This window comes from Choloepus didactylus, chromosome 8 (assembly GCF_015220235.1).
Source record: "Choloepus didactylus isolate mChoDid1 chromosome 8, mChoDid1.pri, whole genome shotgun sequence".
In the NCBI taxonomy this organism is placed as follows: domain Eukaryota; kingdom Metazoa; phylum Chordata; class Mammalia; order Pilosa; family Megalonychidae; genus Choloepus; species Choloepus didactylus.
The window spans coordinates 906,685-933,528 of record NC_051314.1 but is presented as its reverse complement, the minus strand read 5'-3'; the positions used below and the strand labels follow the sequence as shown (position 1 = coordinate 933,528).

Below are 26,844 nucleotides of genomic sequence, written 5' to 3'. Positions count from 1 at the left end.
CTCATCTGCAGTTACGAAACCCAAAAGCTTAGAAAAGCAGTTTTGTTTTTTTTTAAAGTTAGGTGCCAAAAACTCAAACCTTTAGAGATGTAAGGATATTTATAGACTTTATCCCATGTATGTGAATATTCATCCATTAGCTACAATAATATCCATGGGTTTGAGCTCCCAAGTACAACCTAAGAATCCCCTGATTCTGTATTACTTTTCTAATATGGAGAATTTTTAACTTCAAGACACATCTTGCCCCAGTAACAGTTTTAGGTATGGAATTGTGGAATTCTCAGTTGCAGGCTGAAGTAAAAGTCTTAGCAGAGAGCAGTATTGTATGGTACTTCAGCTTTGGTGTTAAACTTTTGTTTGCATCAAGCACTGCCTCCAGGAAGTTGTGTGGCCTTGAGCATGTTTCCCAGCCTCCTGAAGTAGTCCCTGCATGGTTTGGTTTTGAGAGTTAGATGGGGTGATGTGTGCTAAGTGCACAGTCTCTGGCACAGAGCAATTCCTCAATAAATAGCAGTGATCATTGGTCATATTAAAGAGTTGCTCTGGGAACAGAAGCTAGGAAAAAAGGGAAGCAAGACGTTCGCGTGACCTGTAAAGCATTGGAGAGTTCCAGGCTTGTGCATCCCAGGATCCTTGAAGAAGCCCTGCTTTCACTTGCTGGTACACCCGGCAACTCCTGGTTATGATTTGGCATCCCAGAGGGTGGGAGAGAGTTCAGACCCGCAACCACAAGTACTTTGATCCCCTTGTCAGTTCTTCCCTATGATGTGTGATAAACCATCATGCTCTTCTCAGATGAGAGCCTTCATTCAGGTTCATTCAGGTTCAGGTTAGCAGCCAAGTGCCTGGTCCTGGTCAGCTTGGAACACATGAGAACCCGAGTGTCTGTACCTGCCCACTCCTGTCCGCACCTGCCTGCATGGTGTTGAGGAGCTGTGGCGGTGTCCACCCCGCCAGCATCAGCAATACTGACTCTTGGCCTTTGCCGCTGCCTTAGAACAGTACATTCATGTTTTCACTTGACGAATATGTACTGGGCGTCCTCTTGGTGCCAGGACCTTCTGGGCTGGGTTTTCACCCACCCAATCTGTAAACAAACCTGTTTTATTGATGTCTTTTCAGGCCACGTGGTAGAACAGGCTTTCGGGGCCAGCTCCTAAATGTGTGTGTGGAGAGTGTCCTGTTCACCCTTACCTTGTCTCCAGTAATTGGACCGCAGTGGCCCTTGCTGAGTGCCCATTGCTTTCCTCAGACACATCCATGGGTCCTGCGAGGCAGACGATTTCCCCATTTCTCAGACGAGCCTTCCTGGGGCCATCTGGCTGGCACTGGGTTGGCTGCAAAGCATCTCTCTCTTCTGCACTTTTGAGCTAAAGGAACCAAAATATGATAATAGTCACTGGAATAAGGAAATTGGGGAAAACGCTTCTCCCGTCCTCTACAGTCAGAGATAAACTGAAAGGGAGACTCAGACGGAGGAAGGGAGAAAAAGTGTCTACTTTTTCTTCACTTAATTTAGGGTAGGCTACCCATCGAACTGGAGGTTTGTCAGGCCTCACTCTTTGTGCCCTTTGCCTCCCACTCCTCTCCAAGCTCCTCTGCTCCCAGGTTGCCCTTTCCCGTCATTTCTGCTGCCGTGTTGGACTCGCCCACAACACCAATGACCTTCACTGTGCGGGGGGCTCCCCAACCTTACACGGCCCTCGCTGGCCAGGCTGGGGTGCAAGAGTGGGATGGAACTTTCCCAGGGAAATAGGACAAAACAAAAAGAAGTGAGAGGGCACAGCCCAAATAGAACCAGCTTCACTTAGTGCTTCTTCTTGACAGTGATAGTGTGGGTTTAGTTCTTAGTAGTCACTGTTACTATTAAAGATGCAGTAGTGAGACTTTAGCTCATCAAGGGTTTCTAACAGTTGTTTTCGGACTCCCTGGTTCTAAGAGGTCCCTGGAAGGTCCAGCCCTTTCTTGTGTTGCGGCCAGATGTGGTAGCTCTGCCTCCATCAGTTTTATACGGGATTAGAGCTCTAGTTTGAAGAAAGTATCCCAAAGATAAAACAAGTTTGCAAACTACTGGCTTAGGGCAGTGGCTTTATATATCAGTTATTTGGGGCGAGGGAATGAACTTGGGTCTTTATAAGATAGGAAAGGATGTCTAAGTAAAAATGGGTGATTAAGAATCGTTTTTACCTTGTGAATTTGTTTTTTAAGGAACTCAAGACGACAACTTCCAAGTTTTCTTCCACAGTACCCTATACCAGATAGACTCAAAAAATGTGTGGAACAGAAAAGCGACATACTGACTTTCCAGCCATTACTCGCAGAGGTAGGAAAAGCACCTGTGCTTGTGTGCGAAATACGTGCCTCTTCGCCACTGGAGCTGTTTTCTGACAAAAGGACGATCCTCTCTCAGTTCAGACTGACCCTGCTTCCTTCTTTCCACAGGTAGTTAGGAAGTTCAGGATAAGGGGGCTTGAGACTGTTGCTTTATTCCTCCAGAGACTAAACGCGGTTTTATTCTCCGCTCTGTGGCACTGTCAGCAGGTCTTTCGGGAGGTGCCCTGTGTCTCTCAGCTGCAGGCTACTTTTATTGTAAGCAAAAGGCATTCTGACCTCTTAATAACAGACCATCCGTGATGAAGCCCTCAGCAAACTAGGGACAGACAGGAACTTCCTCTGAGAAGAGGAACTGGGGGAAGATAGGACATCTGTGAAAAAGGCCTAGAGCCACAGAGTTCTTGGTGAAACGCTGAACACTTCCCCCGGCGGTCAGGAATGGACAGCCGTGTCAGCTCTCACCTCCAGGCCCACCTGCATGTGGCACCCTGTGCCCAGAACATTCTCTCATCACCCTTCCCTGTGTTGCCTTGTTGCTTCTTTGTTCCTAGGCTTGTTTATGGCCTGTTTGGGAGGCCTCCTCTGAGCCTATCTCTTGTCACACATGATGGCTGATGCCGGGAGAGGGGTAGGGCCCCCCAGAGCATGTACCTGCCAGCCTGCAGATGGAAGGAGGGGGTTGTGAAGGTGAATCAACGTAGGAGAAAAGTCTAGGAAGAAAAGGTTTTTTTTGTAAATTCCACCAAGTTTGACAATTAGAGAGCATTGCCTTAGCTCCAGGAGGACTGTGTTTTAGGATTTTTTAGGTCAGTTGGACCAAGGAACCAGTAAGTGACTATGAAGTGAGGGACCAAGCCTGTGAGACCTTTAAATGAGAAGGGAAGAAGAGGGGTTGGAGAATAAAATGCGATTTAACAAATAGTTAGATAACAAATTTCAAAGAATGTCATGGGTCACAGTTCCAGAACTTCAGCTGTTTCCATTATTGTAAAATATAACATACAAACAGAAAGGTCTTAACTTGCAATGTACAGCTCAGTAAGTAGTTATATAGGTAATTTCAAAAATTGTTTTGGGTTACAGTTCGACCGTTTCAGTTCTTTTCCTTTTTATGCAATATAGGGTATGTACAGAAAGGTGAAGACTTTCAAAGCACAATTTAACAAGTAGCTATAGAGCAAATTTCAAAGGATGTTATAGGCTACAGTTCCACCATGTCATTTACCTCCTTCCAGCTATTCTAACACCCCAGAATATAAAAAATGTGTGTGTGTGTGTGTGTGTGTGTGTGTATACCTATATAAAGTTTCAGTATTCATAGAACTTTTTAAAATCTTATCTTTTTTGTTAATACCCCTTCCTCTCACTTAATCTCTTTCTCCATCTTCAGGGGTCTTTAGGCAGTGAGCACCCTAACTTCTTCATATTAAAGGAGGTGTTGACAGTATGGGGAAGGAGGTGCATCTGATTGTTGATCTTAAAGAGGCTGTTGCCCCTGGGTTTTAGGAGTTTTCTGGTATGGGAACACTCTGGTGGATTTAAGTTTCTGAAAGATAAAACTTAGTGCATCTGTTATAGAATCTCAGGTAAGGACCTAGGTATTTGGGAACTACTTCTGGTAAGGGCATGGCATACGGTGGCCATTTGGGATGTCTGGCTGGAGCTTGCATAAGAAAAACCTCCAGGATAGATAGCCTCTCAGCTCTATTTGGAATCTCTCAGCTATTGTGACTTCAGCCTGTTGCCTTTCGTTTTTCCCCTTTCAAGGAGGAATTTTCAATCTGTCGCTGCCAAGGCCAGGCTCACTCCTGGGAGTCATATCCCACATTGCCAAGGAGATGCATTCCTGAGGGAGTCATGTCCCTCGGTGGGGGGGGGGGGGGGGGGTTGGTAGGTTATTTGCCAAGTTGGAGAAAAGGCTACATCTGAAGAACAAATGAGGTTCCCTGGAGGTGCCTCTTAGGCATAATTATAGGAGGGCTCAGCCTCCTATTTACAACCCTAAATTTCACAAGAGCAAGCCTCAAGTTGAGGGCTTGATTTATTAAGTAGTGAGTTCCTGACTTCACTTAATCTATACTCCATCCCAAGATATGGTCAATTTCTTACATTATCTTCACTTTGTTGTGCAGTCATCATCACTCTCAACTTTAAACAATTATCGTAACATGATACATACCAGAGCACTTATCAGCTGCTAATTATTCGTCCCTAGTTTTAGCATAGAGTTGGTAAGATATTCCTGTTAAATATAGTCTTTAGTACGTAAAGAGTAATTTTTCCATACCACTCTGTTGTTAACCCTCTGCACCAGTGTCATACCGTATAAGCATATCATGCTAACACTTATTTAGGCTAGTGGTGCTACTCTGTGGGTAACATGCTCTTAAACAACCATTTACAAACATGTTTGCCTTCAGTGCATCACTGATACTTATAATCCCATTGATAAACCGCAGTCACACCTGACCATTCCCATACCATTAAGATCACCCTGATTATTATATCTGTACATATTAGATTATCGTTCCCCCTTCACTAGCTTCTGTCTCTAAGCTCCTTATATTCCACATTATAAGACACTTATTTTACATTTTTCATGGAATTCATATAAGTGTTAAAATACAATATCTCTCCTTTTGTGTCTTGCTTATTTCACTCAGCATTATGTCTTCAAGTTTTATCCCTATTGTCCTGTTTCACGACCTCATTCCTTCTTACTGCCGCATAGTATTCTAGCGTGTGTACATACCACATTTTGTTTATCCATTTCGATTGTTTCCATCTCTTTGCAATTGTGAACAATGTCACCATGAACACTGGTGTGCAAATATTTGTTCATATCACTGCTTTTCAGATCTTCTGGATATATACCAAGAATTGCAATTGCTGCATCATAGGGTAACTTGATATCTAGTTTTCTGAGGAACTGCCAAACTATCTTCCACAGTTGCTGTACCATTATACAGTCCCACCAACAATGAATAAGAGTTCCAATTTCTCTACATCGTCTCCAGCATTTGTGATTTCTTACTTGTTTAATGGCAGCCATTCTTATTGGTGTGAGATGATATCTCATTGGGGTCTTGAATTGCATTTCCCTAATACTAGTGAAGATAAACATGTTTTTTAGCCATTTGAATTTCCTCTTCAGAGAAATGTCTTTTCACATTTATGTGAAATATGCCCATTTCATAATTGGACTGTTTGTACTATTGTCATTGAGTTGTAGGATTTCTTTATATGTGCAAGATTATCAGTCTCTTATCAGATACATGGTTTCCAAATGTTTTCTCCCATTGAGTTGGCTGCCTCTTTACCTTTTTTTTTTTCCTTTTTATTTTTTTTTATTAAATTCAGTTTTATTGAAATACATTCACACACCATACAGTCATCCATGATATACAATCCACTGTCCACAGTATGATAACATAGTTATGCGTTCATCACCACAGTCTATCTCTGAACATTTTCCTTACCTCTTTACCTTTTTGACAAATTCCTTTGAGGTACAGAAGATTTTGGTTTTGAGGAGTTCCCATTTATCTATGTTTTTTTTCATTGCTTGTGCTTTGGGTTTAAGGTCTAAGAAGCTACCTCTTTCTAGGTCTTGAAGATGTTTCCCTGCATTATCTTCTAGGAGTTTTATGGTACTGTCTCTTATATTGAGGTCTTTGATCCACTTTGAGTTAATTTTTGTATAGTGTATAAGGTAGGGGTCCTCTTTTATTCTTTTGGAAATGGATATACAGTTCTCCCAGATCCATTTGTTGAAGAGACTGTTCTGTCGCAGTTCAGTGGATTTGGGGGCTTTATCAAAAATCAGTTGACCATAGGTCTGGGGGTCTATTTCAGAATCCTCAATTTTATTCCATTGATCAATATGTCTGTCTGTGTGCCAATACCATGCTGTTTTGACTACTGTGGCTTTATGGTAAGCTTCAAAGTCAGGAAGTATAAGTCCTCCCACTTTGTTTTACTTTTTTATAATGTTTTTGGAAATTTGAGGTATCTTTCCCTTCCAAATAAATTTGACAGCTAGCTTTTCCAAGTCTGCAAAGTAGGTTGTTGGAATTTTGATTAGAATTGCATTGAGTCTATAGATGAGTTTGGGTAGGATTGACATCTTTTATTTCTTTGTCTTGCCGGATTGCTCATGCTAGAACTTCTGGCACAATTTTGAATAATCGTGGTGACAGCAGACATTCTTTTTTCATTCCTGATCTTAGAGGGAAGGCTTTCAGTCCCTCACCATTGAGTACTATGCTGGCTGTGAGTTTTACATATATGCCCTTTATCATATTGCAGCAGTTTCCTTTACTTCCTAACTTTTGAAAGGTTTTTATCAAAAAAAGATGCTGTGAAGGGCGGGGCAAGATGGCAGACTGGTGAGCTGTAAGTTTTAGTTACTCCTCCAGGAAAGTAGGTAAAAAGCCAGGAACTGCGTGGACTGGACACCACAGAGCAATCTGTCTTTGGGCATACTTCATACAACACTCATGAAAACGTGGAACTGCTGAGATCAGCGAAATCTGTAAGTTTTTGCGGCCAGGGGACCCGCGCCCCTCCCTGCCAGGCTCAGTCCCGGGGGAGGAGGGGCTGTCAGCTCCGGGAAGGAGAAGGGAGAACTGCAGTGGCTGCTCTTATCGGAAACTCATTCTACTGATTCAAACTCCAACCATAGATAGACTGAGACCAGACACCAGAGACTCTGAGAGCAGCCAGCCCAGCAGAGAGGAGACAGGCATAGAAAAAAAACAACACGAAAAACTCCAAAATAAAAGCAGAGGATTTTTGGAGTTCTGGTGAACACAGAAAGGGGAAGGGCGGAGCTCAGGCCTTGAGGCGCATGTGCAAATCCCGAAGCAAAGCTGATCTCTCTGCCCTGTGGACCTTTCCTCAATGGCCCTGGTAGCTTTGTCTATTAGCATTTCAATAACCCATTAGATCTCTGAGGAGGGCTGTTTTTTTTCGTTTTTTTTTTTTTTTTAAATCCTTTTTTCTTTTTCTAAAACAATTACTCTAAGAAGCCCAATACAGAAAGCTTCAAAGAATTGCAATTTGGGCACGTCAAGTCAAGAGCAGAACTAAGAGAGCTCTGAGACAAAAGGCAATAATCCAGTGGCTGAGAAAATTCACTAAACACCACAACTTCCCAAGAAAAGGGGGGTGTCCGCTCACAGCCACCATCCTGGTGGACAGGAAACACTCCTGCCCATCGCCAGCCCCATAGCCCAGAGCTGCCCCAGACAACCCAGTGTGACGGAAGTGCTTCAAATAACAGGCACACACCACAAAACTGGGCGTGGACATTAGCCTTCCCTGCAACCTCAGCTGAATGTCCCAGAGCTGGGAAGGTGGAGCAGTGTGAATTAACAAAGCCCCATTCAGCCATCATTTGAGCAGACTGGGAGCCTCCCTACACAGCCCAGCAGCCCAGAACTGCCCTGGGGGGACGGCACTCACCTGTGACATAGCACAGTCATCCCTCAATAGAGGACCCGGGGTGCACAGCCTGGAAGAGGGGCCCACTTGCAAGTCTCAGGAGCCATACGCCAATACCAAAGACTTGTGGGTCAGTGGCAGAGGCAAACTGTGGCAGGACTGAACTGAAGGATTAGACTATTGCAGCAGCTTTAAAACTCTAGGATCATCAGGGAGATTTGATTGTTAGGGCCACCCCCCCTTCCCCGACTGCCCAGAAACATGCCCCACATACAGGGCAGGCAACACCAACTACACACGCAAGCTTGGTACACCAATTGGGCCCCACAAGACTCACTCCCCCACTCACCAAAAAGGCTAAGCAGGGGAGAACTGGCTTGTGGAGAACAGGTGGCTCGTGGACGCCACCTGCTGGTTAGTTAGAGAAAGTGTACTCCACGAAGCTGTAGATCTGATAAATTAGAGATAAGGACTTCAATAGGTCTACAAACCCTAAAAGAACCCTATCAAGTTCAGCAAATGCCACGAGGCCAAAAACAACAGAAAATTATAAAGCATATGAAAAAACCAGACGATATGGATAACCCAAGCCCAAGCACCCAAATCAAAAGACCAGAAGAGACACAGCCCCTAGAGCAGCTACTCAAAGAACTAAAGATGAACAATGAGACCATAGTACGGGATATGAAGGAAATCAAGAAGACCCTAGAAGAGCATAAAGAAGACATTGCAAGACTAAATAAAAAAATGGATGATCTTATGGAAATTAAAGAAACTGTTGACCAAATTAAAAAGATTCTGGACACTCATAGTACAAGACTAGAGGAAGTTGAACAACGAATCAGTGACCTGGAAGATGACAGAATGGAAAATGAAAGCATAAAAGAAAGAATGGGGAAAAAAATTGAAAAACTCGAAATGGACCTCAGGGATATGATAGATAATATGAAATGTCCGAATATAAGACTCATTGGTGTCCCAGAAGGGGAAGAAAAGGGTAAAGGTCTAGGAAGAGTATTCAAAGAAATTGTTGGGGAAAACTTCCCAAATCTTCTAAACAACATAAATACACAAATCATAAATGCTCAGCCAACTACAAATAGAATAAATCCAAAAAAACCCACTCCGAGACATATACTGATCACACTGTCAAACATAGAAGAGAAGGAGCAAGTTCTGAAAGCAGGAAGAGAAAAGCAATTCACCACATACAAAGGAAACAGCATAAGACTAAGTAGTGACTACTCAGCAGCCACCATGGAGGCAAGAAGGCAGTGGCACGATATATTTAAAATTCTGAGTGAGAGGAATTTCCAGCCAAGAATACTTTATCCAGCAAAGCTCTCCTTCAAATTTGAGGGAGAGCTTAAATTTTTCACAGACAAAGAAATGCTGAGAGAATTTGCTAACAAGAGACCTGCCCTACTGGAGATACTAAAGGGAGCCCTACAGACAGAGAAACAAAGACAGGACAGAGAGACTTCGAGAAAGGTTCAGTACTAAAGAGATTCGGTATGGGTACAATAAAGGATATTAATAGAGAGAGGGAAAAATATGGCAAACATAAACCAAAGGATAAGATGGCCGATTCAAGAAATGCCTTCACGGTTTTAACGTTGAATGTAAATGGATTAAACTCCCCAATTAAAAGATATAGATTCGCAGAATGGATCAAAAAAAATGAACCATCAATATGTTGCATACAAGAGACTCATCTTAGACACAGGGACACAAAGAAACTGAAAGTGAAAGGATGGAAAACAATATTTCATGCAAGCTACAGCCAAAAGAAAGCAGGTGTAGCAATATTAATCTCAGATAAAATAGACTTCAAATGCAGGGATGTTTTGAGAGACAAAGAAGGCCACTACATACTAATAAAAGGGGCAATTCAGCAAGAAGAAATAACAATCGTAAATGTCTATGCACCCAATCAAGGTGCCACAAAATACATGAGAGAAACACTGGCAAAACTAAAGGAAGCAATTGATGTTTCCACAATAATTGTGGGAGACTTCAACACATCACTCTCTCCTATAGATAGATCAACCAGACAGAAGACCAATAAGGAAATTGAAAACCTAAACAATCTGATAAATGAATTAGATTTAACAGACATATACGGGACATTACATCCCAAATCACCAGGATACACATACTTTTCTAGTGCTCACGGAACTTTCTCCAGAATAGATCATATGCTGGGACATAAAACAAGCCTCAATAAATTTAAAAAGATTGAAATTATTCAAAGCACATTCTCTGACCACAATGGAATACAATTAGAAGTCAATAACCATCAGAGACTTAGAAAATTCACAAATACCTGGAGGTTAAACAACACACTCCTAAACAATCAGTGGGTTAAAGAAGAAATAGCAAGAGAAATTGCTAAATATATAGAGACGAATGAAAATGAGAACACAACATACCAAAACCTATGGGATGCAGCAAAAGCAGTGCTAAGGGGGAAATTTATAGCACTAAACGCATATATTAAAAAGGAAGAAAGAGCCAAAATCAAAGAACTAATGGATCAACTGAAGAAGCTAGAAAATGAACAGCAAACCAATCCTAAACCAAGTACAAGAAAAGAAATAACAAGGATTAAAGCAGAAATAAATGACATAGAGAACAAAAAAACAATAGAGAGGATAAATATCACCAAAAGTTGGTTCTTCGAGAAGATCAACAAGATTGACAAGCCCCTAGCTAGACTGACAAAATCAAAAGAGAGAAGACCCATATAAACAAAATAATGAATGAAAAAGGTGACATAACTGCAGATCCTGAAGAAATTAAAAAAATTATAAGAGGATATTATGAACAACTGTATGGCAACAAACTGGATAATGTAGAAGAAATGGACAATTTCCTGGAAACATATGAACAACCTAGACTGACCAGAGAAGAAATAGAAGACCTCAACCAACCCATCACAAGCAAAGAGATCCAATCAGTCATCAAAAATCTTCCCACAAATAAATGCCCAGGGCCAGATGGCTTCACAGGGGAATTCTACCAAACTTTCCAGAAGGAACTGACACCAATCTTACTCAAACTCTTTCAAAACATTGAAAAAAATGGAACACTACCTAACTCATTTTATGAAGCTAACATCAATCTAATACCAAAACCAGGCAAAGATGCTACAAAAAAGGAAAACTACCGGCCAATCTCCCTAATGAATATAGATGCAAAAATCCTCAACAAAATACTTGCAAATCGAATCCAAAGACACATTAAAAAAATCATACACCATGACCAAGTGGGGTTCATTCCAGGCATGCAAGGATGGTTCAACATAAGAAAAACAATCAATGTATTACAACACATTAACAAGTCAAAAGGGAAAAATCAATTGATCATCTCAATAGATGCTGAAAAAGCATTTGACAAAATCCAACATCCCTTTTTGATAAAAACACTTCAAAAGGTAGGAATTGAAGGAAACTTCCTCAACATGATAAAGAGCATATATGAAAAACCCACAGCCAGCATAGTACTCAATGGTGAGAGACTGAAAGCCTTCCCTCTAAGATCAGGAACAAGACAAGGATGCCCGCTGTCACCACTGTTATTCAACATTGTGCTGGAAGTGCTAGCCAGGGCAATCCGGCAAGACAAAGAAATAAAAGGCATCCAAATTGGAAAAGAAGAAGTAAAACTGTCATTGTTTGCAGATGATATGATCTTATATCTAGAAAACCCTGAGAAATCAACGATACACCAACTAGAGCTAATAAACAAATTTAGCAAAGTAGCGGGATACAAGATTAATGCACGTAAGTCAGTAATGTTTCTATATGCTAGAAATGAACAAACTGAAGAGACACTCAAGAAAAAGATACCATTTTCAATAGCAACTAAAAAAATCAAGTACCTAGGAATAAACTTAACCAAAGATGTAAAAGACCTATACAAAGAAAACTACATAACTCTACTAAAAGAAATAGAAGGGGACCTTAAAAGATGGAAAAATATTCCATGTTCATGGATAGGAAGGCTAAATGTCATTAAGATGTCAATTCTACCCAAACTCATCTACAGATTCAATGCAATCCCAATCAAAATTCCAACAACCTACTTTGCAGACTTGGAAAAGCTAGTTATCAAATTTATTTGGAAAGGGAAGATGCCTCGAATTGCTAAAGACACTCTAAAAAAGAAAAACGAAGTGGGAGGACTTACACTCCCTGACTTTGAAGCTTATTATAAAGCCACAGTTGCCAAAACAGCATGGTACTGGCACAAAGATAGACATATAGATCAATGGAATCGAATTGAGAATTCAGAGATAGACCCTCAGATCTATGGCCGACTGATCTTTGATAAGGCCCCCAAAGTCACCGAACTGAGCCATAATGGTCTTTTCAACAAATGGGGCTGGGAGAGTTGGATATCCATATCCAAAAGAATGAAAGAGGACCCCTACCTCACCCCCCTACACAAAAATTAACTCAAAATGGACCAAAGATCTCAATATAAAAGAAAGTACCATAAAACTCCTAGAAGATAATGTAGGAAAACATCTTCAAGACCTTGTATTAGGAGGCCACTTCCTAGACTTTACACCCAAAGCACAAGCAACAAAAGAGAAAATCGATAAATGGGAACTCCTCAAGCTTAGAAGTTTCTGCACCTCAAAGGAATTTCTCAAAAAGGTAAAGAGGCAGCCAACTCAATGGGAAAAAATTTTTGGAAACCATGTATCTGACAAAAGACTGATATCTTGCATATACAAAGAAATCCTACAACTCAGTGACAATAGTACAGACAGCCCAATTATAAAATGGGCAAAAGATATGAAAAGACAGTTCTCTGAAGAGGAAATACAAATGGCCAAGAAACACATGAAAAAATGTTCAGCTTCACTAGCTATTAGAGAGATGCAAATTAAGACCACAATGAGATACCATCTAACACCTGTTAGAATGGCTGCCATTAAACAAACAGGAAACTACAAATGCTGGAGGGGATGTGGAGAAATTGGAACTCTTATTCATTGTTGGTGGGACTGTATAATGGTTCAACCACTCTGGAAGTCAGTCTGGCAGTTCCTTAAAAAACTAGATATAGAGCTACCATTTGATCCAGCGATTGCACTTCTCGGTATATACCCGGAAGATCGGAAAGCAGTGACACGAACAGATATCTGCACGCCAATGTTCATAGCAGCATTATTCACAATTGCCAAGAGATGGAAACAACCCAAATGTCCTTCAACAGATGAGTGGATAAATAAAATGTGGTATATACACACGATGGAATACTATGCGGCAGTAAGAAGGAACGATCTGGTGAAACATATGACAACATGGATGAACCTTGAAGACATAATGCTGAGCGAAATAAGCCAGGCACAAAAAGAGAAATATTATATGCTACCACTAATGTGAACTTTGAAAAATGTAAAACAAATGGTTTATAATGTAGAATGTAGGGGAACTAGCAGTAGAGAGCAATTAAGGAAGGGGGAACAATAATCCAAGAAGAACAGATAAGCTATTTAACGTTCTGGGGATGCCCAGAAATGACTATGGTCTGTTAATTTCTGATGTATGTAGTAGGAACAAGTTCACTGAAATGTTGCTACATTATGTAACTTTCTTGGGGTAAAGTAGGGACATGTTGGAAGTTAAGCAGTTATCTTAGGTTAGTTGTCTTTTTCTTACTCCCTTGTTATGGTCTCTTTGAAATGTTCTTTTATTGTATGTTTGTTTTCTTTTTAACTTTTTTTTCATACAGTTGATTTAAAAAAGAAGGGAAAGTTAAAAAAAAAAGAAAAAAGACAAACAAGGAAAAAAAAAAAGATGTAGTGCCCCCTTGAGGAGCCTGTGGAGAATGCAGGGGTATTCGCCTACCCCACCTCCATGGTTGCTAACATGACCACAGACATAGGGGACTGGTGGTTTTGATGGGTTGAGCCCTCTACCATAAGTTTTACCCTTGGGAAGACGGTTGCTGCAAAGGAGAGGCTAGGCCTCCCTATGGTTGTGCCTAAGAGTCTCCTCCTGAATGCCTCTTTGTTGCTCAGATGTGGCCCTCTCTCTCTGGCTAAGCCAACTTGAAAGGTGAAATCACTGCCCTCCCCCCTACGTGGGATCAGACACCCAGGGAAGTGAATCTCCCTGGCAACGTGGAATATGACTCCCGGGGAGGAATGTAGACCCGGCATCGTGGGATGGAGAACATCTTCTTGACCAAAAGGGGGATGTGAAAGGAAATGAAATAAGCTTCAGTGGCAGAGAGATTCCAAAACGAGCCGAGAGGTCACTCTGGTGGGCACTCTTACGCACACTTTAGACAACCTTTTTTAGGTTCTAAAGAATTGGGGTAGCTGGTGGTGGATACCTGAAACTATTAAACTACAACCCAGAACCCATGAATCTCAAAGACAGTTGTATAAAAATGTAGCTTATGAGGGGTGACAGTGGGATTGGGAATGCCATAAGGACCAGACTCCACTTTGTCTAGTTTATGGATGGATGTGTAGAAAAGTAGGGGAAGGAAACAAACAGACAAAGGTACCCAGTGTTCTTTTTTACTTCAATTGCTCTTTTTCACTCTAATTATTATTCTTGTTATTTTTGTGTGTGTGCTAATGAAGGTGTCAGGGATTGATTTAGGTGATGAATGTACAACTATGTAATGGTACTGTAAACAATCGAAAGTACAATTTGTTTTGTGTGACTGCGTGGTATGTGAATATATCTCAATAAAATGATGATTAAAAAAAAAAAGAAATAATATAGAAAATAATAAAATATCAGTCTAGAGCATTACATTAAATATACTTTGAACTTCTAGGTATAGTTGGGAGCTAGGAGAATCTTAAATGTGGTATTTTTCATAAGAGGAACAACCATTGTAATTTTAATTAAAAAGAATAAAAATGCATAAAAATTAAGAATATAAAAAAAAAAACCCAATTGAAGAAAAAAAAAAAAAGATGCTGAATTTTGTCAGTTGGTTTTTCATTGTCTATTGAGGTGATCATTTGATTTTTCCCTTTTGATTTGTTAATACGTTGTATTACATTGATTGATTTTCTTATGTTGAACCACCCTTCCATGCCTGGGATGAACCCCACTGGTCATAGTGTATGATTTTTTTTAATGTGTCTTTGGCTTCTATTTCCAAGAATTTTGTTGAGAATTTTTGCATCTATATTCGTTAGGGAGATTGGCCGGTACTTTTCCTTTCTTGTAGCATCTTTATCTGGTTTTGGTATTAGAGTGATGTTGGCTTCATAAAATGAGTTAGGCAGTGTTCCGTTTTCTTCAATTTTTTTTAAAGAGTTTAAGTAGGAATGATGCCAGTTCTTTTTGGATGGTTTGGTAGAATTCCTCCGTGAAGCCGTCTGGCCCTGGGCATTTATTTGTGGGAAGCTTTTTGATGACTGATTGGATCTCTTTGCTTGTGATTGGTTTGTTGAGGTCTTCTGTTTCTTTTCTGGTCAGTCTAGGTTGTTCATGTGTTTCCAGGAAATTACCCGTTTCCTCTAAATTCTCTAGTTTGTTGACATACAGTTGTTCATAGTATCCTCTTATGAATTTTTTTTAATTTCTTTGGGATCTGCAGTAATATCCCCTCTCTCATTTATTATTTTGTTTATTTGGGTCTTCTCTCTTTTTGACTTTGTCAGCCTAGCTAAGGGTTTGTCAATATTGTTGATCTTCTCAAAGACCCAACTTATTCTGATCAGATTGTCAGATGCTGAAGAGAAGGACCAAGTTCTGAAAGCAGCAAGAGAGATGCAGTTCACCACATACAAGGGAAACAACATAAGACTAAGTACTGGCTATTCAGTGGGCACCATGGAGGCGAGAAGGCAGTGGGATGACATATTTAAAATTCTGAAAGAGAAAAATTGCCAACCAAGAATTCTTTATCCAGCAAAGCTCTCCTTCAATTTTGAAATTTAAATTTTCAAAATTTTGAAATTTTCAAAAAAATTTTCAAAAAAATTTCAAAATTTTGAAAATTAAAATTTTCAAGATAAACAAATGCTGTGAGAATTTAACAAGAGACCTGCCCTACAAGAGATACTAAAAGGAGCTCTACCAGCTGAGAAAAAAAAGAAAGGTGAGAGAGGTCTGGAGAAGGGCACAGAACTAGAGTTTTACTAAGGGTGCCTTAAAGGAAATAAAGAGAGAGGGGGAAAATACATCTGACAAACAAAAACCAAAAGATAAGATGGCTGATTGAAGAACTGCCTTCCCAGTAATAACATTGAATGTGATTGATTAAACTCCCCACTTAAAAGATATAGATTGGCAGAATGGATTTAAAAATATGAACCATTAATAATGTTGTTTGCAAGAGACTCATCTTAGACACAGAGACACAAAGAAATTGAAAGGATGGAAAAAAATATTCCATGCAAGCTACAGCCAAAAGAAAGCAGGGTAGCAATACTAATTTCAGATAAAATACTTTAAATGCAAGGATGTCATAAGAGACAAAGGACACTATATACTAATAAAAGGGACAATTCACCAAAAAGAAATAACAATCATAAATGTCTACGCACCCAATCATGGTGCCCCAAAGCTCATGAGACAAACATTTGCAAAACTTAAGGGAGCAATAGGTGTTCCCACAGTAATTGTGGGAGACTTCAAGACCACTCTCTTCCATAGATAGATCAACCAGAGGACTGATAGGGAAATTGAGATCCTAAACAATGTGATAAATGAATTAGACTTAATAGGCATATAGAGAGAATTACATTCCAAATTACCAGGATGTACATTCTTCTCTAGTGCTTATGGAACTTTCTCCAGGATAGATCGTATGCTGGGGCATAAAACCTCTGTTCTAGTTTGCTAATGCTGCTGGAATGCAAAACACCAGAGATGGATTGGCTTTTATAAAAGGGGGTTTATTTGGTTACACAGTTACAGTCTTAAGGCCATAAAGTGTCCAAGGTAACACATCAGCAGTCGGGTGCCTTCACTGAAGGATGGCCAATGGTGTCCGGAAAACCTCTGTTAGCTGGGAAGGCACGTGGCTGGCGTCTGTTCCAAAGTTCTGGTTTCAAAATGGCTTTCTCTAGTGACACATCCCAGAGTAATTTGGGCAGATAATAAAAAATATATTTACAGCCTCCCCCTCCCCAGCCCCGAGGATCTGGGGGAAGGTGCGGATGTGTTGGACATCCTCACCTGTACTGGTGTTGATGTTGTCACAAACATTGGGACTGGCAGTTTGATGTGCTGAGCCCTCGAGCATGGGACTTGCCCTTATGAAGCTCATTACCACAAAGGAGAGTCTAAACTTGGATGTAATGGTGCCTAAGAGTCTCCCCCTGAGTACCTCTTTGTTGCTCAGATGTGGCCCTCTCTCTCTCTAACTGAGCCATCTCGACAGGTGAACACGCTGCCCTCCCCCCTACATGGGACCCGACTCCCAGGGGTGTAAATCTCCCTGGCAATGCAGAATATGACTCCCGGGGATGAATGTGGACCCGGCACCGTGGGACTGAGAGTATCTTCTTGACCAAAAGGGGGATGCAAAATGAGACGAGATAGTTTCAATGGCTGAGAGATTTCTAATGGAGTTGAGAGGTCACTCTGGTGGACATTCTTATGCACTGTATAGATAACACCTCTTCGGTTTTAATGTATTGGAATAGCTAGAAGTAAATACCTGAAACTACCAAACTCCAACCCAGCAGTCTGGACTCCTGAAGACAATTATATAATAATGTAGATTACAAGGGGTGACAGTGTGATTGTGAAGACCTTGTGGATCACACCCCCTTTATCTAGTGTATGGATGAGTAGAAAAATGGGGAATAAACTAAAGGACAGGTGGGGTGGGATGGGGGGATGATTTGGGTGTTCTTTTTTTCACTTTTATTTTTTATTCTTGTTCTGGTTCTTTCTGATGTAAGGAAAATGTTCAGAGATAGATTGTGGTGATGAACGCATAACTATGTTATCATACTGTGGACAGTGGATTGTATACCGTGGATGATTGAATGGTGTGTGAATGTATTTCAATAAAACTGAATTTAATAAAAAAAAAAAATGGCTTTCTCCCAGGATGTTCCTCTCTAGGCTGCAGTTCCTCAAAAATGTCACTCTTAGTTGCACTTGGGATATTTGTCCTTTCTGAGCTTCTCTGGAGCAAGAGTCTGCTTTCAGTGGCCGTTTTCAAACTGTCTCTCATCTACAGCTCCTGTGCTTTCTTCAAAGTGTCCCTCTTGGCTGTAGATCCTCTTCCAAATGTCACTCACAGCTGCACTGAGTTCCTTCTGCCCCTCAGCTCATTTATATGGCTCCACTGATCAAGGCCCACCCTGAATAGGTGGGGCCACGCCTCCATGGAAATATCTCATTAGAGTTACCACCTACAGTGGGTGGGGCGCATTTCCATGCAAATCTAATCAGCACCAAAATGTCTGCCCCACAACCTGCATCAAAGAATATGGCTTTTTCTGGGGGACATAATACATTCAAACCAGCACAACCTCAATAAATTTAAAAAGATTGAAATTATACAAAGCACATTCTCTCACCACAATGGAATGCAACTACAAGTCAGTAACCATCAAAAATCTAGAATATTCACAAATATGTTGAGGTAAATAACACACTCCTAAATAATTAGTGGGTCAAAAAGAAATTATGAGAGAAATTGCTGAATATATCTAGACACGAATGAAAATGAGAACACAACATGTCAAAACTTATGGGATGCAGCAAAGGCGGTTTTGAGGGGGAAGTTGATAGCTTGAAATGCATACATTAAAAAGGAGAAAGAAATCAAAGAACTAACAGGACAACTGAAGAAGCTAGAAAATGATCAGCAAACTAATCCTAAAGCAAGTAAAAGAAAAGAAATAGCAAGAATTAAAGCAGAAATAAATGGCATGGAGAACAAAAAAAATGAATATAGAAAATAAATAAAATCACCTTGATTTTTGAAAAATATTTTCAGTGGGTTTTGAATTCCAAGAGGCTGGCAGGTTTTTTCCTTTCTGTATATTAAAGTGAACCATTGTCTTCTGGTTTGCATTGTTTCTGATGCTTTAATTCTTATCTCTGTTCATTAGTACATTATTTATATTTTTTCTAGTTGCTTTTAAGATTTTGTCTTTTTTACTAGTTTTAAGAAATTAAATTTACAGTGTCCCTTGGGATGAGTTGAATTTCTTGGATTTATAGTTTTCATCAGATTTGGACTTTTTCAGCCATTATGCGTTTAAATACTCTTTCTGTCCTCCTCCCCCCAACTTTTCAGGTTCCAGTTACACATGCATTAGACCCCTTGAAGTTGTCCCACTGCCCAGTGATGTTCTGTTCTTTTGGGTTTTTTTTGTTTTTGTTTTTGATTGTTTTTTCTTCTAATGCATTTTGGATACTTACTCTTTCTGTGTCTTCAAGTTCACCAATTTTTTTTTTTGTGATGTGTAATCCTACCCATGTAATGTTAATGTCAGACATTGTAGTTCAATCTCTAGAAGTTCAATTTGTTTTTTTATATATATATATATACTCCATGTCTACTTAATGTGCTCAATGTTTCTTCTAACTTCTTGAAATATATAGTACAGTAATAACAATTACTTCAAAGTCCTTGTTTATTAATCCTATCAAACTTGTGTCATTTCTGGATCTTTTCTCATTGATAGTTTTTTTCTCCTCTTTTTAGGTCATAGCTTTCTGCTTCTTTGCATGCCTGGTAGTGTTTGTTTGTATGTCATACATTCTGAATTTTATCCCTCTATTCCTAAAAATATTTTTGAGCTTTGTTCTGGGATACAGTTAACTTATTAGGATATAGTTGGATCCTTTCAAGCCTGGCTTTTAAGTTTTGTTAGGCAGAACCAGAGTAACTTTTAATTCAGGGCTAATACCCATCTGGTACTCTTCCCAATGCCCCGTTTACTTCAAGGTTTTCCGTTCTGGCTTGTGGGAACCCACACTATTCTCAGCCCCATGTAAACCCTGGGAATTGTTTCCTCTAATTCAGTGCTTCTCAGCAGGTGACAGTTTGGCCAGGGGAATGTGTCCAGGAGATATTTGGCAGTGCTGGAGATGTTTTTAGGTTGCCAGTAGCTAGAGGCCAGGGAGCTGCTAAGCATCCTACAGTGCATAAGACAGACCCTGCAACAAAGAATGACGCAGCCCCACGTGTCAGTAGTGCTGAGGTTGAGAAACCCTGCTCTGGTCCCATTGGATGGTGCTTTCCCAGCCTGACACGTTTCCTCTCCCACATGCACTGATTGGTGCTCAGCTCGTGGCTCTGTATGGGTATCTGAAGGTCTCCCAAGCTTTCTGTCTGCACAGCTCTCTCTTCTCTAGCGTTCCGTCCTGCCAGCTGCAGCTACATGGGTGTCCTTGGTCTGCCAGCACCGTCTCCTCAATGGAGAGAGACCACGGGGCTGCTGTGGTTTCTCTCTCGTTGCACTGTGGCCTGGAAACTCATCTCCAGGTTGTAGTTGGGCCACTGGGCTCGCGCAGTGGGTGTCCTCTATGCTGCGATCACTGCCCTGTGTGCCTGATATGCAGTGTTTGGACACCATTATTTCATATATTTCTTTCATTTTTTAAAAAGTTATTCTGTGGGTGGGTGAATCTCTGGACCTTGTTACTCCATCTTGGCCAAAAACTGAAGCCCTTGTCCTTTTTCACAGATGTCTGTAAAAGCAAAACCCTGCCCTTTACAGAGTAAACTCAGAAGACCTGAGAATGACAAAGAATAGGGCCCAGTAAGAGTAGGCGTGCATGTCCATTTGGGAGAAGGAAAAACCCTCTAGCTGGAGGATGCAGCCTCCACGCACAGAACAGCAGCACCCTCCCACCCACCAGAGGCAGCTGATGGGGGTCATGAACTCTGACCTTTCATCGCCTAATTTGGGGGATATACCTATCACATTTAAGCATTTTGGACTTAGTAAATCTCAAGCTGCTTATGTCCTAGACACAGCATATATCTGAAATGTCAGTGTAGTCCTACTAACTTGCTCATGTTTTCTCTTCAGCTTTTGAGTATGTCAAATTACAAGGAGAAGTTTTCAACTTTGCTGTGGCTTGAGGAGATTCACGCAGAAACAGAACTCAAAGAATATAATATGAGTGGAGTCACCTTGAAAAGGAATGGGGATTTATTGGTTTTGGAGGTCCCAGGGTTAGCTGAAAGTAGACCTTCTTTGTATGCAGGTGTGTGTTATTGTTATGTTTAAGTAGATAGAGTAGCAGACATTAAACCACAATTAGGAAAAATGTATTCTTAACTGGCAACAAAAAATCACATTATGTAATTTTCTTTCCTTTGGGTTAGAATTTGACTTAAAAATGGGTCAGCACTTTAAATGCATCAAGTATGTTTCTCTTGTCACAATTTAAGCAATTTATCCCAGTTATATTTTTGTTTTATTCTTCCTGAAGTGTTTGATTTTATAGTACAGCAGCAGGATTTTGCAATTTTATAGTAGTTTTGCATGTGGTGATACATTTTTTTTAACTAGGTGATAAGCTGATTTTGAAAACTCAGGAGTACCGTGGACACGTCATTGAATACATCGGCTATGTGCTTGAGGTGAGGGCATTCTCTGAGTAAGTCCGTGCTGGCCTAGCCCATCAGACCAGAGTGGTACAAAAAAGGTAATACATCCTTGTCATAGTTATTTCTGTGGTAAGTTTGCTCCTCCTTGGGCATTTGCTATATTTTGGAAATTTTTAGTATAAATGAGTCTTGATTTTTTGATGCATAAAGGAAACTTAGTATCTAAAGAAATCATATAATTTTTAGCCATGTAAAACCATACTTACCTTTTCAGTTGCATCATATGCAAATCTTGATGTTTGCATTTAGCTGAATTTGGACATTCTGAATGTATTCCAGAGGGGCAGAAAAGTAAAGCCTCAGTGGAGAAAATACACTTCAAAGTTTGCAACTCAGTTATTTTGTGAAGGGAAAGGTTTCTGTTGGCTTATCTAGCACTGAGTCCTCTAGATAATTTTACATGTGGGGAGCGTGAGTCCTTCAGCTGGTGATTCCTGCTCATGTGTTAAGCATCGCATCTGAATAATATTGGGATCTGCATGAGAAAGGAAAAAGCCTTTTCTGCCTGTTAAAAGGCAAAGCATATATGTTACCTAGCATGGAATATTGAAAGAGAAAACTGCCCAAAACCCTTGCTTCGGAGGGAAGACGGTTGTTAAGAAGGGCAAGAGTCTGAGCTGGACACAAAGAAAAGTGCCCTGGGACCTTCACGGCTGCACCTGAGTGCGGGGTTTACCCCCCAGTTCAGCTCATAGAATTCCATCTGTTCCTCGAAGATGAAGCTTGGCAAGTTTCCAGAGATCTTGAAATGCTTCAGTCTGTGCCTTGTGGAGCACAGAGAGGACGGCATGTGCTTTGCCCTCAGTTTCCTTCCAGTTGAATAGGGAAGGTGCGCTGTGAGGGGGTAATAGGAAGCCAGCCAGCGTTGGCTCGGGTCCACCTGATAGCAAGGGGAAAGCCTAAGACAATTACCATGGGCAGACAGATCTACTAATGTACTTAGCAGGAGGTGGCATCTGGGATAGCCTCAGAAAACGAAATGCATTTTGGAAGCCAGGAAAGGGCATGAAAGGTCATTTCAAAAGGTGAAAAGACTGAAGCAGACAGGCTGGGCACGTAGTGGGGAAGTCCAGACTGGACTGTGTGGACTGGGGCCGTCAGATTAACCAGGATCCCCAGGCTGATAGAGGCAAAGGGGAGTTTTTGGAGTCTATAGTGGGGTGCTTACAGAATTGCCACTAAAGTGAGCAGGCCAGGCTTGGAAAACTGATGAGGTTTGCAGGTCAAACCACAGCAAAAACGTGCCATACAACTGCCATCATGAGTACATTGCTTCCTCTAATGTCAGACGAGACGCTGCACCTGGCAGTGCTAGCACCCCAGCATTGGAGGCCGTGCTGGTGAATTCCAGGTGTCAGCTCAGCCAGGTGATGGCATCCAGCCGTCTTCTCAGCCTCTGACCTGCTAGTTACCATGAGGGTGCTGCAGAGGTGGGACTTGCAGCTACACTCAGTTGATTGCATCATCTGTCCACAAAGGGGATTGCCTGCAGCAATGTGGGGAGCATCCTTCCAGTCAGTCTGAGATCTTAAAAGCTAGAACCAAGGATTTCAGAGGTAAGAAGAGAATTTCTTCCCCAATTCAGCATTGGCTCTTGCTGAAATTTTCAGCCAGCAGGTTTCCTTGTAACCCTGGGGAATTCTGACTAAAGGCTATATTTATTTATTTTTAATTTAAAAAGTTGTAGATTTACAGAAAAATTATGCAGCAAATAGAGTTCCCATATACCACCCTATTAGTAACATCTTACATTGGTGAGGCACATTTGCTACAATTGATGAAAGAACACATTTGTGTTATTAACCGTAGTTCATTGTTCACCTGAGGGTTCACTGTATTGTACAATCTTATAGCTTTTCTTTTTTTTTTTTTTTCTTTTTTTTCTGGTAACATACATACAACCCAAATTTTTTTTTAACCACATTCAGATATATATTTCAGTGCTGTTCATAACATTCATTCATAGTGTTGTGCCACCATCATCATCATCCATTACTGAAACCCATCACCCCAAAGTGAAACCTTGTACAGTTTAAGCATTAGCTCCGCATTCTGTACCCCCACTCCAGCCTTCAGTCACCTGTATTTTAGTTTCTGACTATGACTTTGCTTATTCTAATTATGTCATATGAATGAGATCATGTAGTATTTGTCCTTATCTGTCTGGCGTATATCAGTGTCTTTAAGGTTCATCCATGTTGTTGCACGTATCAGAATTTCATTCCTTCTTAGGACCAGATAATATTCCATTGCATGTGTGTACATTTTGTTTATGCAAAATACACACTTTGGATGAACCCAAGTGATGAACACTTGGGTTGCTTCCCGCTTTTGGCAATTGTGAATGATGCCATTATGAACATTGGTGTGCAAATACCTGTTAGAGTCCCTGCTTTCAGTTTCTTTGGGTATATATACCTAGAAATGGGATTGGTGGGTCATGTGGTAATTCTGTACTTAACTTGCTAAGGAACCACCAAACTGCCTTCCACAGCAGCTGCACCATTTTACATTCCCACCAGCAAGAATGAGTGTTCCTGTAGTGAATGTGAAGTGTTATCTCATTCTGGTTTTGATTTGCATTTACCTAATGACTTATGATATTTATCATCTTTTCATATGTTCTCGGCCATTTGTATATCTTCTTTGGAGAAATGTCTATTTGCTAATTTTTTCATTGGGTGGTTTGTGCTTTTGTTGTTGAGTTGTAGGGTTTCTTTAATATTCTGTCTGTTAAACCCTTATCAGACAGATATGTGGTTTACAAATATTTTCTCTCATTCTGTAGGTTATTGTTTTACTTTCATTACAAAGTCCTTTGATACAGAAACTTTTTTTTAATTTTCATGAGGTCCTATTTATCTATTTTTTCTTTTCTTGCCTGTGCTATGGGTGTAAAGTCTAAGAAACCGTTACCTAACACAAAGTCTTGAAGATGCTTCCCTGTGTTTTCTTCTAGGAGTTCTATAGTTCTGGTTCTTAAGTCTTTGAACTATTTTTAGTTGATTTTTGTATATGGAGTGAGGTAAGGACCCACCTTCATTGTTTTGCAGATGAAGACCCAGTTTTCTCAGCAGCATTTGTTGAAGAGACTGTTCTTTCTCAAGTGAATAGATTTGGCACTCTTGTCAGAAATCAGTTGGCTGATGGACTAACTACAATGTGTAAACTCAGAATTAAATCTTAGAGCATAGCTTATCAGGGGAAAGCTTATTGTAATGATCCCTAGATTGTAAGCTCTTACAGCAGTCACATCTATTCATGAATGGTAATGGCTATCGCCAGATTCTGAGATGCTGAGATGCTGATCCCTTTGTGTTTAACCCAGTCAATCCCTGGAACTTTGGGTATCTGTGACACCTGAAACTCAGAGCTAGAGCTCAGCAGATATGAATGTCAGTATTAGCACATACACCAAATGTTTAAAAAAAAACAGAAAAAGAGTCCAGACTTCAATTAGACATATGAATGAAGCAGATCTGGTTAGGACTAGGGCAAATGGGCCAAAAGGTAAAGGATGATACTGACTGTGTTTTAAAACTTCAACTTCCATGTGAGACCAAGGGAAGAGATATTTATTTGGTATAGGATCTATACTTTCTAAACAGTATAACTTCTACAGTCAGTTTGTTCAAATACCCATGGAACTTTGAATAGGAAGTGAGATCTGGAAGGTCTGTATAGGTTAGCATGAAATAGTGGCACATCCCAGGGTAATTTGGGCAGAGAATAAAATATATATGCAGAGCCCCGGTGCGGAGCTGGGGGGAAATGTGGAAGTGTTGGGCTTCCTCACCTGGATTGTTGCTGATGTTCTCACAAACATCACAGACTGGCGGTTTGGTATGCTGAGCTCTCCATCTTGGGGCTTGCCCTTAGGAAGCTTGTTACTACAAAGGAGAGGCTCAACTTGCATATAATTGTGCCTAAGAGTCTCCCCCTGAGTACCTCTTTGTTGCTGAGATGTGGCCCTCTCTCTCTAGCTAAGCCAACTCAGCGGGTGAACTCACTGCCTTCCCCCCTACGTGGGACCTGACTCCCAGGGGTGTAAATCTCCCTGGCAATGCAGGATGTGACTCCCAGGGATGAATCTGGACCCGGCATCATGGGATTGAGAACATCTTTTTGACCAAAAGGGGGATGTGAAATGAAACGAAATAAAGCTTTAGTGGCTGAGAGATTCCATATGGAGTTGAGAGGTCTCTGTGGTGGACATTCTTATGCACTATATAGATATCCCTTTTTAGGTTTTAATGTATTGGAATAGCTAGAAGTAAACACCTGAAACTATCAGACTCCAACCCAGTAGCCTTGACTCTTGAAGACGATTGTGTAACAATGTAGCTTACAACAGGTGACAGTGTGATTGTGAAAATGTTGTGGATCACACTCCCTTTATCCTGTGTATGGATAGATGAGTAGAAAAATAGAGACAAAAACTAAATCAAAAATAGGGTGGGATGAGGGGACAGTTTGAGTGTTCTTTTTACTTTTATTTTTCATTCTTATTTTATTCTTTCTGGTGTAAGGAAAATGTTCAAAAATAGATTGGGGTGATAAATGCACAGCTATGTGGTGGTGCTGTGAACAGTTGATTATACACCATGGAGATTGTACGGTATGTGAATATATCTCAATAAAACTTATTTGAAAAAAAAACAAAGATCAGTTGGCTGTATATGTTAGGGTTGATTTCTGAACTCTTAGTATGATTCCATTGGTCTGTGTCTCTGTCCTTGTGTCAGTCCCATGTTGTCTTGATGACTGTGGCTTTGTACTAAGTTTTAGATTAGGAAATGTGAGTCCTCCAGCTTCCTTGTTTTTCAAGATGGCTTTGGCTATTCGGGACTTCTTACCCTTCCCTGTATATTTGATGGTTGGCTTTTCCACTTCTTCATAGAAGGATGTTGAAATTTTGATTAGGATGGACTTGAATCTGTAATTGCTTTTGATAGAATTGACATCTTAACAATATTTAGTCTTCCAATCCATGAACACGTAATGTCCTTCCATGTATTTAGGTCTTCTTTAATTACCTTCAGCAATGTTTTGTACTTTTCTGTGTGCAAGTCCTTTACATCCTTGGGTTAGATTTATTCCTAGATATTTAATTCTTTTATTTCTTTTGTGAATGGAGTCTTTTCTTTATTTTTTATTCAGATTGTTCATTGCTACTGTACAAAAACATTGCTAATTTTGGGGTGTCAGTCTTGTATCCCACCACCTTGCTGAATTCATTTATTAGTCTAGGAGCTTTTTTGTGGATTTTTCAGGATTTTCTGTATATAGGATCATGTCATCTGCAAATGTGGAAAGTTTTATTTCTCCCTTTCCAAATTGGATGCCTTTACTTTCTTCTTCTTGCCTAATTGCTCTGGCTAGAAATTCCAGTACAGGGTTGAATAACAGTGGTGATGGTGAACATCCTTATCTTGTTCCTGATCTTAGAGGGAAAGCTTTCAGACTTTCACCCTTAAGTCT

The 26,844-nt window shown here is 40.5% G+C and overlaps 1 protein-coding gene across 1 annotated transcript in view; it reads left to right on the top strand.

Annotated features, from left to right (window-relative positions):
- The window catches only part of MOV10L1 (Mov10 like RISC complex RNA helicase 1), a 146,985-nt gene that overhangs the window by 47,657 nt on the left and 72,484 nt on the right, over positions 1–26,844 (top strand). Inside the window, exons 10-12 of the mRNA XM_037845881.1 lie at positions 2,212–2,326; positions 20,780–20,957; positions 21,266–21,336. Of these exons, the coding sequence (XP_037701809.1) occupies positions 2,212–2,326; positions 20,780–20,957; positions 21,266–21,336 (364 nt within the window). The remainder of the gene's footprint in view (positions 1–2,211; positions 2,327–20,779; positions 20,958–21,265; positions 21,337–26,844) is intronic.